The sequence below is a fragment of the Mesocricetus auratus genome, unplaced genomic scaffold (assembly GCF_017639785.1).
Source record: "Mesocricetus auratus isolate SY011 unplaced genomic scaffold, BCM_Maur_2.0 Super-Scaffold_100008, whole genome shotgun sequence".
Lineage (NCBI taxonomy): Eukaryota > Metazoa > Chordata > Mammalia > Rodentia > Cricetidae > Mesocricetus > Mesocricetus auratus.
Window position 1 is genome coordinate 42,246,049 of NW_024429192.1, and position 15,432 is coordinate 42,261,480.

The 15,432-nt window shown below is 36.3% G+C and overlaps 1 protein-coding gene across 10 annotated transcripts in view; it reads left to right on the forward strand.

The window, feature by feature from the left end:
* The window catches only part of Bbx (BBX high mobility group box domain containing), a 242,051-nt gene that overhangs the window by 141,362 nt on the left and 85,257 nt on the right, over window positions 1-15,432 (forward strand). For 9 of the 10 annotated variants that reach the window (XM_013116881.3, XM_040750714.1, XM_040750720.1 and 6 more), the window contains 2 exons: window positions 8,042-8,212; window positions 13,102-13,344. In XM_013116881.3, coding sequence (XP_012972335.1) covers window positions 8,051-8,212; window positions 13,102-13,344 — 405 coding nt within the window. In that variant the 5' untranslated portion in view covers window positions 8,042-8,050. Of the gene's footprint in view, window positions 1-4,447; window positions 4,471-8,041; window positions 8,213-13,101; window positions 13,345-15,432 lie in introns of those variants that run through there. The other variant, XM_021229923.2, reaches the window with a different exon arrangement.

Here is a 15,432-nt window from a genome sequence, read left to right on the forward strand (position 1 = left end):
TCATGAGAGCTGCAAGTATTAAAAGATCTTAAAAATATACTTTCCATCATGAGATTTGAGAAGAGACGAGCAGAGTGGTCTAAGCCTTTCTTTGAATAGAGGTGCCTTGTTATTCATGAAGAGCACACAGCTAACATCATGATAGAGCTGGCTTCAATATAAAGAGCTTACTGCTTTTCAGTATAGAACATCTAAAGACATTCTGCATGAATTGTAATTGCATGCCTCTAAAATGAGAGTATTTATTGAATGATATTTTCCCTCACTTTATCTATAGTTTAGGATTGTCATTAGATCCCAAGAAATAATAGTGATTATCATTTGCAGGACTTTTATTTTCAAAAAGGTTTTATCTAATATAATTGTCATTTGGAGTCATCAGAGACATGGTATACTTTCTATCATGAATCTTCAAATCTCTTCCCTCACCCTCAGTGTGCCCCTTTGGTTTCCTAAGACCTTTAAGCTATCTCTTGTACAGGAAATATGCAAGGTTGAAAGGCTTCATCCTCTTTCCCTTGGTAAGCACTTTGGTTAAATTAGACTTTCTGGATCACCTCCCCTACCTGATAACAGTGTGACCCTGGACAAGGTACTTAACTCTCAGTTGCTTCAGTTGAGATTTACAGTGGTATCTTCTTTGGAATGTTCCTATTAGGATTGTGATGATAAATATATATTGCAGTTACACCTAGCAAGTTAAGTATTGAATACTTTTTAGTTGTTTAATAGTACTGTCTTAAGAATTGTTTTTAGTTTATAGCTTCCTGAGTTATGTGTGGTAAAGTATAGGAAGGGAAAATACAGTCATTGATACTGTTTTTCAGGAACTGCTATGTGCTCAGGGTCTATGCTGCCATTTTCCCAAGAGCTATGCTCAAAGACCCTAGTAGAAATCTGAAACTATGAACAAGTCCAGTATTCTTTACACTAGGTTTTCACTATATATTTCTACCTGTAGCAAAGGCTCATTTGTATATTAGGTATGTAAAAGATTAATAATGATAAAGTGAGCAAAATTGAATAATTATATAATAAAAGTATGGGTATAATGCACATTTCAATACATTTAATAAAAGATGTGTTGTTGGTGCAATATAAATGTGTCAGTAGCCTCTTCATTGACAGGCATGCTTTCTCCAATAGTATGTATGTTGTTAGTTCAAACTTACTTGTCAGTCTGTACCACCACCCTAACTTAGAGTAAATGGCCTGTTGTCCCTCTGGAGAGTTCATGCTAATGCCTTCAGAAGCCTGAATTCCTTCTGGTGCAGTATGCTACCATTGTCAGAACATGATTTTTCTCATGTCTTTCACTTGAAGATTTAATGTCTTTTCCATCTTAACTAAGCACTTATTATGCATTGTTGCCATAGCTTGCAGTTTGCAGTGTAACAGCAAAACTAGCATAGATTTTTCTTTTCATCACAGTTTTTCTTTTTTTGAGGCAGGGTTTGTCTGTATTGTTTTGGAGGCTATCCTGGAACTTGCTCTGTAGACCAGGCTGGCCTTGAACTCACAGAGATCCTCCTGCCTCTGCCTCCTGAGTGCTGGGATTAAAGGCGTGCGCCACCACCAGCCGGCTCTTCCTCACAGTTTTATGACTAGAAAGCTCACGGTTACAGACTTAGCTACTTCTGCATAGGACTTTCTTTCCTGATAATGGAGAACGTTCACCTTTTCCCTTAAAGGAAGAACCTTACAACTTCTCTTTGGTGTGGATTTTACATATATCATACACACTTACTTGTATGCTTTCTGAGGTCACTATTAAAATGAAAGTTGATTGGGAAGAGTTGGGCACTGCTGAGTCAGGCTCTATATGATGTTTGAGGTAGCTACCCAGTGACTAATACACAGGTAGTGTTACAGAACCAAGACATGATTTGTATTCTAGGCAGGATTGGGCTGAATGACACCCTGTTTCCTCAGGCTACTTAATGGTTTATAACTTAAAAATTAATAGTTTATTTCTGGAATTTTTCTCTTTAATCTTTTCACCTACACTTGACCACAAGTAACAGAAACTAGGGAAGTGAAACTGTGATCAAAGGAAACTCAGAGTGAAAGGGTATTGGGCTTTGATTCAGGGCTTCTACGGTAAGGCCTTAGAGAGGTGGGCCTATTTGACAGTGCGCAACAACTTAGATAGAAAACGGGATTTCAGACTAAGAAGGAGAAAGGCCTCAAGGTTGGAGTATTTGTTAGCTCCTACAGAAGCAGGCCTTTTGTGAAAGACAGAGAGAAAATTGGCTTGGTTTATGCAGTAGTAATAGAACCGCTGTTCCTTCACAATTGCTTTCTGGTTACAGAGCAGGAAAGATGCGAAGCAGCACCGTCTTCCTTCAGGTTAGGCTGTGTTGCCAGCAGAGTTCATGAGCCTCCCCTGGCTTCTCCTGTGTCTGCGGTTCCAGCCTTAGGGTTGGGGTAGGGTTTTATTAGACATCAGGAAAATTTAGATTCCAAAAGGACCCTATCCCACAGAGCTAGCGTTTTAAAGGAGGAAGTATACTGATTGTCTACGCTCTAAGACAAGGTGTAGAAAAACTGAGAGGATCTTTTTTCAAACATACTGTCTTTGACTACATGACTGCATGCCAATCAGACAAGGAAAGGATACCTCTCCTTTTTTAGTTTTCGAGGCTGAAGACACTGTCTGCTGTCTATGGACTCCTGGGGAATGGGAGAAGCATATCTTTCCTAAGCAGAACCTTAGCTATTTGTGAGTGGGTAGATGCTCCCGTTAAAGCTGTACTGCCTCCGTGTGGTGTGGAAGGAATGCTGTACTGACACTGAAGGAGAGTCTCTGAGTCAGTGTGCGGGCATTCTGTTATCTACCAGCACAACTACTGTTGAGTTTTCACAGGAGGAAGGACCAGTGTGATGACTAACTCCACAAGTAATTGGTTACGGAGTGAGTCATCTATTGCCTGCTGACGGTAAGTCTGTTTTCCCTGCAGTTTTTGACAGTCTTAGTGTTGTTTTTGTTGTTGTTATTGTGGAGTTGGCTCATGAGATAGGTCATAAGTTGGCTTGAAGAATAGTTAACCGAAGTTTTCTCTACCATGTAAAATTGATTCACAGTAAGGGAGCTGGAGAGAGAGTTCAGTGTTAATAGCCCTTAATACTCTTATAGAGGCCTTAAGTTTGATTCCCAGCACCTTACAACCACCTACAACTTCAGCTCCAGGGAATCAAATATCCTCTTCTGGCTTCTGTGACCACCTGTATTCATATGCACACATACCTAGCCATCCACACACATGCACATAAATAAAAATAAGAAAATATTTTAAAAAGGATTTTAAAATAATAAAGTAATGCTGAATTCAGTACAGTGAGTATGTATTTTTGGACACTCATGCCTACAAAAAACGGATACACACTGGAGGCATTGCTTTTTATACATTAAATAAATATTCAGTGCTTTAAATAGAGGTCTTCATCACTTGGCAGCTTCAGTAGCCACGTTTTGGTCTTTCAAATACTGAGCCTATTGATCAAGTAATCTAACATTGATTGTCTTACAGTCACAGAGGATAGAATAATTCTCATTTGAATGAATTGAATCCATCAATTGCTTCATTTATTGCATATAGATTGCCAGCTTAATTTGTTCTTTGAGAAACAGCAGCCAGACTAACCTTTTTGGGCTTTTAGCAGTGATAAGTAGACGGATCAATAGATGGATAGACAGACAGACAGACCGACAGATACCAAGATAGCTCTTCTCTCACTATGAAAATTAATAAAATTTCCACCTTCGTGTTGAAGATCAGTGGTAGCATTTCAGATTTATGCTTCTTTGCCTTTGTCACTCCTACTTATTTCATTCTTCCTTTGATTCTTCTTTATTTCTTACTGCTTTTGAGAATTATAATCAAGAACATCATTATCCCCTACTGTTTTACCTTCTTTGTATGGTTTGAAACTAGACTGATAGGAAATTAAAAATCTAGTTTGTTAGATTAGATGGTTATTATAAATGTAAATTATTAAAGTGTCCAGTTCACAGCTGGATGTGTTTTACACCTTTAGATTACACTTTCGTGATGAGTCCATCTGAGATGTACTACCTGCAGTTCACTAATTCTTGCATTCTTCTGTCATGAATGCTAAAATTAAATGGCCTGCTTTGTTTCTGACACTGTGCTGGGGTTGTTGGCCCTATTTTTTTCAACCACAGGTGGCTGTTGGTTTTCACTCACCACAAGCCACCTTGGTCTGTTTTCATTCCCCTTTCCCACTCAGGAAAAGAATATCTGAATTTAAAGAAATGAAAGAGATGGTGGTTATTTTGAAGACACCATACTATACAAAAATACTGTATCACTGCCACGGTTAAGTACTGGGGTTTGTATAGCTGTTTGAAAAGATGCTTAAACCTAACTGATTTCAGTACTTTGCTATGTCAGGAGACAGATCAACAGACAGTGTCTTGAACCATTATGAAAAGGCTTAACAGCAGAGGTGAGTTTATTTAGATTATTATAATTCAAAGGAAAATATGGTGAAATTGCCAATATAAAGTCACTCTGTGTAGTTCTGTGTAAGGAGAATTATTTTTGGAGTTATCATAAACGGTACAGTGGGGGCTGGAGAGCTGGTTCAGAGGTTAAGAGTACTGGCTGCTCTTCCAGAGGTCATAAGTTCAATTCCCACACATGGTGGCTTGCAATTATCTATAGTGGGATCTGATCTCCTCTTCTGCCATAAAGGCATACTTTAAAGAGTACTTACATACTTAAAATATTAAAACTCCTTTTAAAAACAGGTACAGTAACCAGAGTAACATGTGGACTATTTAAAGAGAGTGAAAACGGATCATGCAGGATGAGAATGAAGGTGAACTTCAAGCCACATATACTATCCATTAATTTGATTCTTGATATTCTATTTTTATCTATGAATATTATCCTATTTACTTCTCAGATATGTAGAAGACCCTCTACTTGATTCAACCAGCCTCATAAACATTCAAGGGAAAACCAAACCAAACCAAACAAAACAAAACTTGCATCTATGCTGATCTTGTACAGGCTTCTCTGTCATTAACCCCCAAAATGTATATTAGAGCAATTATTCACACAGTATTTACATTGTGTTAGATGTTATAATCTAGAGATGACTTACAAGTAGGGAAAGATGCTTCTGTTTGTTACTCAGCTTCGTGTCACTGGCAGAATCATCAAGTTAAAGGGTGAAAAGATCATTGGTCATGTTCAGTCTGTGGTGGCACAGTACACAGTGGTAGGGGACAGATTCTGGAAGACACTGCTCACCCTTTGGCAGTCAGGAAGCAAGGAAACATGAAAGGGTAGGGTTTCCATCATCCCCTTCAAGGGCATTCTTCCAATGATTTTCTTTTTCTACCAGGCCCGTAAAGTTCCACCTCACAACAGCACCATGATCTGGGCATCGAACTAGAGTCTTTGGGAATATTTAAGATCCACATATACCAGTGTGCTTGTGTAAAATACTATACCATTTTGTAAGAGATTTGGGTACCCTAGATTTTAGTATCTGTGAAGGGTACTGGGCGCATATGTTTGTGTGTAGAACAAAAGTTTATTATATGTAAAACCAATAACATAATGTAATTCACAAGTCTAGGGGCTAAAATACGTATTTCTAAAGTACTGGCAGTACTTTGCCTTCTCCAATTGATAAAATGCCTAAGCATAGGGCTTCCCATTGATTTCTTTTACTATTAAAATATGTTATCTCATAAAATATTGGGTCCCAAATATGGGTTTAATTACCCCTCAGACAGCTTATCCTGAATGATTAATAAACCACAGAAGCAACCATTTCCTTTGCTCTCTGTATGGCAATGGTATTTTTGGAAACTGGGCTGCCTGTGCCAAGCTTTATTTGTAGATAAAATGGGAGTTGTTAAATGGCCTATCAATTCACAAGAAATCTTTGTTCTTTTATTAAGAGCATGCCAGATAACCAGTTCCATTTGAGTTTTCAATAACTTCTTGTGCTCTTAAAGCAGCCACACGAGGCATAGAATTAATTCATTCAGCAAATATTCTTGCTACAAAAAGCCACAGGGACACTGTTTTGCTTCTCCCTCCTCCTCTCCTTCCCCCTCCCTTTCCTCTTTTCTTTCCCACTCCTCCTTTCTTCTCTCCCCCTCCCAGTTCCCTCACTTTCTTCTGTTTGTTTTGTTTTTGACCTAATAATAGATGGATGCATACTTTCTGAAGGTTTTTTATCAAAGGGAAAATTTTTATTTCCTTAAAATGCATATCTTATTGCTGTGTTCAACAAGAGACTTATTTCACTGTACATCAGCAGTGAGCTAGTTGAATAAATTGCAGTGTACTCATATTTTGGTATACTATACCCAATGATTTGATTTGATCCCTCGAACTTGTATGGAGGAAGGAGATAACCAACTCCTGTAAGTTGACCCTTACCACCCCCATCACACACACAAACACAATGGAGAGTTTCAAGGGTGCCAAATGACATAGTTCCCAAGGCGACTACAATTGGTTAAACGAGATAGGTAAGTAGTTAGAAGGAATTGATGATTAACAGAATAGTGAAGTGGGCTTGTCTATATGGAAATTTAGTATGAATAAAAGTGACATTCTTGGAAAGTGAAGAGAAATCTGGGTATTTTAAGAAATGGCACTGGTATGGTTGGCTAACTATTCAGGATAATTGAGTAAACTAGATCCTTACCTTACTATTTTTATTAAAGTATTCCAATGTCTAAGATGAAGTCATACAAGTTCTAAGAGAAAACAGTATTGGATAGCCTTTGGTTTTGAAGTGAGGACAACCTAAGCATAACTCAAAATCCAGAAATAAAGAAGATGAATGAGTTTGTTGTTTACAAGGCTTGAGAATGGGATGGGATCTTGATGCTTAATGTGAATGGACCCAAGATTCTTTTAATGTGGTGTTATAAGTTCAGTGGCATTATACTGCAAGCATTGGATTGGTACAAATATTCAAGGAGTGAGATCAGGAAGTATGTTTGTTCATTATTGTCAGCATCTGCTTCTGAGCTATTTAATGTTTGACAGCATTTCACTATACTGTCTGAGTTTTATATGAGTATATATGATGTATCTTATATCAAATGAATGAAAAATTATAAATAAAACAAAAATGAGATAGCATGTAAGAAAGTGCTTGGTTACTTCTAGACTCTAGGGTTGGTTGAATTGGAAAATAATAGACATGCAGTTGCAGACTATCTGTTATGAACACACATGCTTTTATTATCAAGAGTAATTTTTAAGTCATTGATAAAAAATGGACAACTGGGTGTGAAGGTTATTGTGTCACATTTAAAAAGCCAATTATGCATTTTAAAAATTGTAAAGATTTAAAACATTTTTTCTTTAAAATAAGGCTACATGTATGCTGGAGAGATGCAAAAATATGTGTTCGTTTTATTTTGTCATAGATAGGTGACCCACAGTGTGTTCATACACTAAGTTCATGGAAAATGCAAAGGTTTTGAAAAATATATTTTATTGCATAAAATAGTTTTATTTCAAATCTAAACCAAGAATCAAGTGGCTCTTATAAAGTACTTATTTCATTTAATATTGCAAGCGCATATTTATATTAGTACAGAATGGAAAATTCACTTGAAATGTAATAGCCATGACAGAATATAAGGCCCCTCTCAGAATCCTTGTACTCCCCAAAAAGTCATCTTCCATCAGTCTTGTGATTGGAAACTGGGAGACAGTACCCTGAATAAATATGAAAAGATGAATGTAACTGGTAACCTCCTAACAACTTACTTAGGTTTTAAGTTTTGAAGTTATGGAGTGGAAAGTAGACTTATAAGGCATTTTTTTAGCTCAATTTAGCCCATTTAAAAATGAAACATGATTATCTACTTATGATTCTCACTGAATCCAGTAAGTATCTAAGCTGATAGATAGTTTAGAAATTAAAATTATAACCCAATGAGAGCTAAATGGGAAAAATAAAGTAATTTTAATCAGACTGACTTTGCTTTATATTCATAGTCACTCTATCTTTTGTTGTCCCTTCCCCACAGGTTACAGTGATGAAAGGCAGTAATAGAAATAAAGATCATTCAGCAGAAGGAGAAGGAGCTGGAAAACGACCAAAACGGAAGTGTCTTCAGTGGCATCCATTGCTGTCCAAGAAACTTCTTGACTTTTCAGAAGAGGAAGAGGAAGACGAGGAAGAGGAAGATATTGATAAAGTAAGCCTTCCATTCACCGCAGAAATCTCAAGTATATGTTTAGGCATTAATCGTTTTCTAGAAAACATAATAATTTAACTTTCACTGTTCCTTCTAATAGTTTAGAGAAAAGGACTCCATCTCTAGGAATTGTGTCACCTCACAATTTGTGATACAGCGATGCAGATGGACTCTTAGTGAAGCTTTGATGCGCTCACTTGGTTCCCCTTTCTTTGCTTCCAACCCAGCCTGCCTCTTACGACATCAGAGATGTGCTTAGTCTTCATTGCTTTGGCCTTTGTGGTATCTGGCTGTACTCACTCCCTTCCCTGAAGCCTCTGTGACCATATTGTCTCAAGTTTCCCTTTTGTAACACCCCTTTCCTATGCATAGACAGTTAGCCCTATGACTTGGTATAATTGACTTTTCATTATTTCAATAAAGAACTACCTCCTTGGAGACTTGTATTTAAAGTCAGGGTTTCTCCATAGCACTCATAACTGTTTGCCCTGTGGTTAGTTATGCACTTGTTTTGTCTTTTTTCCGAACCTGAGAAACTCTGAGAGCAGAGACTTTACCCCTTTTGTCCTCTCTTCTGCCTCAGAACCAACTGTGGTGCCTGGCCCATAGCAGACACAGAATACATGTATACTGAATGGAAGATAAAAGCACGTATTTGTCACTACAGGTTTTTCGATATGGTTTCAGTGTTTTTCAGGCAATTGACACCCATTCAGTCATCTTTTTAGCAACAACAACCAACGTCTAGCAGAACTCATCTTTTTATGAGTGAGCCTCTTCCCACAGTAAGTGCTCATTCCCATAATTTTGACATTAATCTGCTCATGAGGCATGTTTCAGTGCCCATTTAATTTCAAGATTAGTTTTGGAAAGGGACCTTCAAATCATTGCACTCTTGTTTCAGGAAATTGCTGACTTTATGGTTCGTTTGACTTTTCTGATTCATTTGCGCCATTGATTACTTGGTCCTTGAGGTTATATCCCCTTTCATGACAGCATTCCCTTCTATTTATGTAGCTTTCTATACTTCAGTTACTTACTGGTTTTTTTCAGTTGATTTCCATATATTACTTTACCCTCAAATATTCATGTTTATATCTGGGTGTACAGTTTTACATCTGTAATCTCAGTACTTTGGAAGACTGAGTAAAGAGGATGGAGAATTTGAGACTAGCTTTGTAGTAAATCTTGTTACAACAAAACTAAAGTCGTTCATCTCTGGGTCTGTAAGCTTAATGTCTGTCTTCATCCTGGATTTTTATTCTGAACTCTGAACTCATCTTTCTGTCTGTCTATCTATCTATCTATCTATCTATCTATCTATCTATCTATCTATCTATCTATCTATCTATCCATCCATCCATCCATCCATGGTAGGTTTTTACTTTTCTCCTCCAAATCTTGTATATTTTTTCTTCCTCAGTAAAGGCAACTACATTTCCAGTAATACTTAACCTTACCTGGTTTCGCTCAAGCTACCCTCCCACCCACCCACCCACCCATCCATCCTTCCATCCACAACTCCTCTCAGCTGTTCCTTTTAAAACATGTTCTCTACATGACCCTCTTTAAAAATCTCTTTTGAACTCCCTTGGTACAAATCACCACTATTTCTAGCAGAGATTATTTTATTCCTACCCATCTCCCTGCCTTCATCCTTCCCCTTGTATTGCCTATTCTGCACAAAGCAGTCACAGGGATCATTTTAGAATGGATGGCCAGTCATGTCACCTCCCTCCTTAACAAGGGCAGGGATTTAATTTTTATACTCATTACTCTGTTAGAACAGGGTCTGGCACATGACAAGTACCTAGTAAACAATTGTTGAATGAGAGATCTTTAAAATGTCCCTATCCATTCCCCACTACTTTTAGTCTTAGAATTTTTGCTCATTTATATCCTGATCATTATCCCACTGGCAAATATCCACCTAGATAACCATAGCTGCTTCAAATTCTGCTTTTCCTGGGATCATTTTCAGTTTTCAAATCAAGCTAAACACCAACCACTCTTAGTTCTATCTTGAATATTATCTCTGTTCTTATATCCTATTCTTATTCTCTTATCTGGGTTTCTGCTCTCTTTTTTCCTGGACATTGGAAGTAAACTTTTAATCGGCTTCTCAAGGTTGGGTTGCTTATGCCTTTTTTAAAAAAAATTTTTTGTGGTCTGCAGTACCAGAAGCAACTTTTCTTTTAAAATACAAATTTAACAGTCTGTCTCTTGCTTCAGAAATTTACCCAAGGCTCTAAATTTATTTTAGGCACCTGTCTTGTTACTGCAACAAAACACCTGACAAAAGCAGCATGAGGAAATATGTATTATTACAGTTCCAGGGCATGCACTCCAACATAGCAAGGAAAGCATAGCAGTAGTGGCAGGAGGCAGCTGTGACAAGGTGTTCATAGTATGCAGAGAGCAATGGATGTTATCTCTCAGCTCCCTTCCTCCTCTTTGTTCAGTCTGGGACCACAGCTCATAGAGTGGTTCCACCAAATTTAAGGCACATCTTTCCATCTCACTTACCCTAATCTAAAAAAGTCTTTAACAGAGATGCCCAGGGATTTGTTTCTATTATGATTCTAAATCCTGTCAGGTTGACAGAACCATGACACCATTACATCTAGCTTAGGTACTTGTAGTTAAGAGATGCTTGGTAAATAAAAATAAAATCATCTGTTTTTAATCTTCATTTTGTTGTTTATATATTTGCTCACTTTTCAGTTAACCGACTGATTTAATGAAGTAACTATAATAACATTAATAGTAGTTAAGAATTTTTGATGCCCGTACTTAGACAAATAAAAGGGTGACAAATTTGTTCCAAAATAATAATTGGTGTTTCAGTTAAATACCCATTTTCACCATGGCAGAGCTCATTATTCCAGAAACGGTCCATATTTCCTGCTATCTTATTGCCTAAACCCTATTGTCATTTTCCCCATATTTTGCTATAAAACTTCATGTTGATGTTCAAATGAAGCTCCACGCCTCAATTCCCCCTTCTCCACACCTTCCAACTGATCAGCCAACACATTCTGATTCAGTTTTCAAAACCTTAATTTACAAGTTCTTATCAACACATTTTCTTTATAATTTATTCATTTATATGTATTTACATAATTATTTTATTCTTAATTTTTCCTTAGCTTCATAGTTTCAAAATAGCAAATGTTCTTCAGAAATTCAGATCACTACTAGTAATTATATGCATGTATATATAAGTATATATATATGTGTGTATGTATATGTATATATATATGTGAAAATAAATCTGTACTCATTATTTTCAAGCTAGCTGTAGTTTCAAGACTATTATTTGTATTTGACAATAATTGATGGTTAATTTGGTTTATTTAGAATATTTACTTAAAAGCATAAAAAGTAGTAACTTGGGACTGGTAAGATGGCTCAGAGGGTAAAGGCATTCACCACAAAAACCTGGCAACATAACAATTGATAGAGAGGACCAACTCAACAAAGTTGTCCTTTGACCTTTACAGTCATGCTATGTCAAAGGTACTCTCCTATCATACACATACACTCCAATAATTTAAAAAATAAATTAGAATAAACAAATGTTTCATTCTACAGTTCTATTAACTGTTGCCTGGTAAATATTGTATAAAAAGAGCACAGTTGCCTTCTACTTGTGGTTCTAGCACTTTTGAGAATTAGTTAGAGATACTAATTCTTAGGACCCACTTCAGAGCTACACAACCAGAAACTCAGAGCCTGGCAATCTTTTTTTTTAAACAAGGCCCCCAGAAAGTTCACTTCTGAGTTTCAGTACTGCTGCTCTACTGTGTGTAATACAGACTGATGGCTACCTTGAGCCATCTTGGTTTTGACTATAGAGCAAGAAATGAAAGATATGAACTTATGCAATCTGGATTTCTGTACATGAATGCATTTGTTTCTAAGAGACATCACAGAATTATACTTCAGTTTTAGAGATACTACCTTCCCAATATTTTCTGAGATTCTGTGATCACAGATGTGCTTCATGAAATTTAATCTGAAAGTTGTTTGCTGGAAGTGGTACAAGGAGCATTAAAAGTGAAAGACTAGACCGTAGGCCAAAGTGCACTACTGAGTCTAGAATTGCATGCATTCAGAAAGGCAATGAGTAGACAGACAGATTTGGTGCCTTATGGAAGTCCTTGAACACATTGGACAGTGGTCAACAAAGTGCTTAGGAAAGAAAGATTCCAAAATTAAGGTTGACTGTTTAAGCCTAGGGAAATTTATCCTTACTGCTATAACATCTTTGAAGATAAGACATATTTACAGGATTAAAGATATACTGTGAAGTTCTTTTAAACGATTATGTTAAATGCTTATATTGATTCTTTATATAAGAAGCTCTTCTTGTGTCATGTACAAGTGCTCTATGTTTGCTTTTTATTATATCTGCTTTCATGGTAGACATTCTCATGTTATTAGCTATAAGGTACTTTTTGAAGAAGAGAAAGAGTGAATAATATACATGCATTTCATGTGGATATCATTAATCTTGAGATCATAAACCACAAAATAATTCTTTGTTCACTTAGCAATTGGTTAAATGTTAATACCAGATAATGAGTTGGCCCCTGCAGTTATAAAGACAATTTTATCCCCAAAATGTTCACTGTTTAGTGAGAGAAAAAAGATAAGTAATTATAACACAATGTAATATATGCTATCATAGAGATAGGTTATAAACAGGATACATTGTAAGTTAGTTATCAACCACCAAGAGTAGTTAATGATTTTTTAATTACTTTTTGTTTGTTAGATGTTTAAATGGAGCTAAGAAAAAATAAGTTTGTAAGTCAAAACTGATTGCTAAATCAAAATAGTTTGAGCTTTGTTAAGCTCTTGGCTTTTGCTTTGGTTGGTGATAGGTTCAACTTCTTGAGGCGGATGGCCTAGAGCAAGATGTTGGTGAGACTGAAGATGATGAGTCACCAGAACAGCGAGCCCGGAGACCAATGAATGCATTTCTTTTATTTTGCAAGCGCCATCGCTCCCTTGTCCGACAGGAACACCCAAGGCTTGATAACAGAGGTGCTACGAAGATATTAGCTGATTGGTGGGCTGTTCTTGATCCAAAGGAAAAGCAGAAATATACAGACATGGCCAAGGAGGTAGGTTATAAGGAAAAGGTGTGACAGCCCTTGTTCTCAGTGTCATCTTCCCTTGTCATCAGATGCCATGGTAAAGATGCCAACTTCAGGTTAGGTTTTTCTTATCATATCACCAGACTATATTATGATCAAGTTCTGATGCTAAATAACTGTGTGTGTGTGTGTGTGTGTGTGTCTGTGTCTGTCTGTCTGTCTGTTTAAAACAGTTACTACAATGAGAAAGTTTAACAAAGATTTGTATGCCTTCTAGCTCTATCGTGTTTTAAATTTTTCGTAAACACAATTGTTAAGAGGTATGTTTTGACTCGTTTCTGTTCTGAAAAATAGTACAGCATGAAAATTTAAAAACTAATTCATGAATGAATGGCAGTAGGGCAGGGTGTTCTGTGATGTATGCATGCTTGTAAATACTGTGTGAGCAGTAGTAATTGGTGAGAGACATTTCCACATGGGAAGACTATTCAGAAAGGTGGCATATTGATTCCAATGACATCAGTAACTAAATGTCTTCAAAAGTTCTGTACTAGATTTGTCTCTATATTAATTTGGAATCAATATGTGATCATTGTACATTAAATATATCACGAGTAGATTTAGTTCTAAATAAGGAATATATACTGTATCATGGTTAAGTCTGAAAGGAATAATTCCAGTATTATTTATTTCCTTAGAGTTTCAACTTGCAAAAAAATTTTGATTCATGAAAGTCCCCACCACCCCATTAACTTCTGAGGGGAAAAAAATGAACCAGCAGGGCATAAAATAATGTAAATTTAAGGTATTTTATTAAACAGCTCAGTATGTGGAAAAATAATGCCTTCAATTGACGTGGTTTTATTGAGTTGTTTAATAAGGAATCCTGCAACATAAAAATTTCTTCTAAAACATTCAGGGAAATTTAAATCCAGAGTAAATGACTAGTGTTGCTATGTAATTAGTAATCACAGAAGGCTCTAGGAACTTACTAATTGTTAAAGATAAAATTTTAACTATGCTGGGCATCTATAAAATTTAAAATCAATTACAGCAACTTATGTGATTTTAAATGTTCCAATAGATTTCCACAAACCTAACAGTAATTAACAATAAACCCTTCTCATTAAATAGGTTTATATCCTTTCATACTCATGCTTATATGATAAAGTAAACAATTATCTGAAACCTCACAGGGAGCTGCATATGCTTCCTATAATTAAACACTTGAGTTTGATTTTGGGAAACATGCAGTGTATTGCCAATATAGTGTTTGCCTTTTCTTAAATACAGCTAATTTACAAACCCAATAGGTGGCCACTGTTAAGAGGACCTATTATTTTTGCACAGGAAACCCTTTATTAATTACTTAATTAGCATCACAATATTTGCCATTGTGGTACTATAATGAAATCTGTTTGGGTAGCCCCCTGCAACCTACAAGTAGAAACCAGAATGTCCCACATTGCCTTGTTTATAGTTATTCATATAAAATATTGTCTCATTTCTACTCCAAAGTCTAATCAATTCAGCTACTTCCCAAATTATCTCACAATTGGTCTCTAGTGGTTATTTCTTTCAGCTTATTTACTAAATGTTTCACAGGTAACATTAAAGTGCATGTAATGGTGCTAAAGCCTTTTTTGTTAATATTGTAGCCTTAATTGGAATGTTAGTTCAGTCAGTCAACACTTATTAAGTTTCAGTACTCAGATTTTGTGGTAGTGGCTAGTGATACAAAGCCAGATCAAAGGCCTCTGGTGCTCATGCCCAAGTCAGTTTTAAAACTATTTCAGGTGTAACTTTTAAACTTTGCAACCCTAATTTTGAATGTTTTACTAAACACAAGGCATTCTTTCAGTACAATGCATGTGTGAATATGAATGCTTTACGTTTATTTGCTGTCTGTATCCTTGCCCTTATTAGAGTAAGAATAGTCTAGTTTACCCACAGGAATAAGGCCTTAGAATGTGTCCTTAGGCATTTTGGTCATTGTGCAAGCATCATAGTTTATTTACCCAACTAAGTTTACTGTGAAAGGCATTGTAATCCTATGAGACCACTGTTGTGGTGTGTGGTTAACTATACCATTATTGTATAATTTGTACCTTTTTC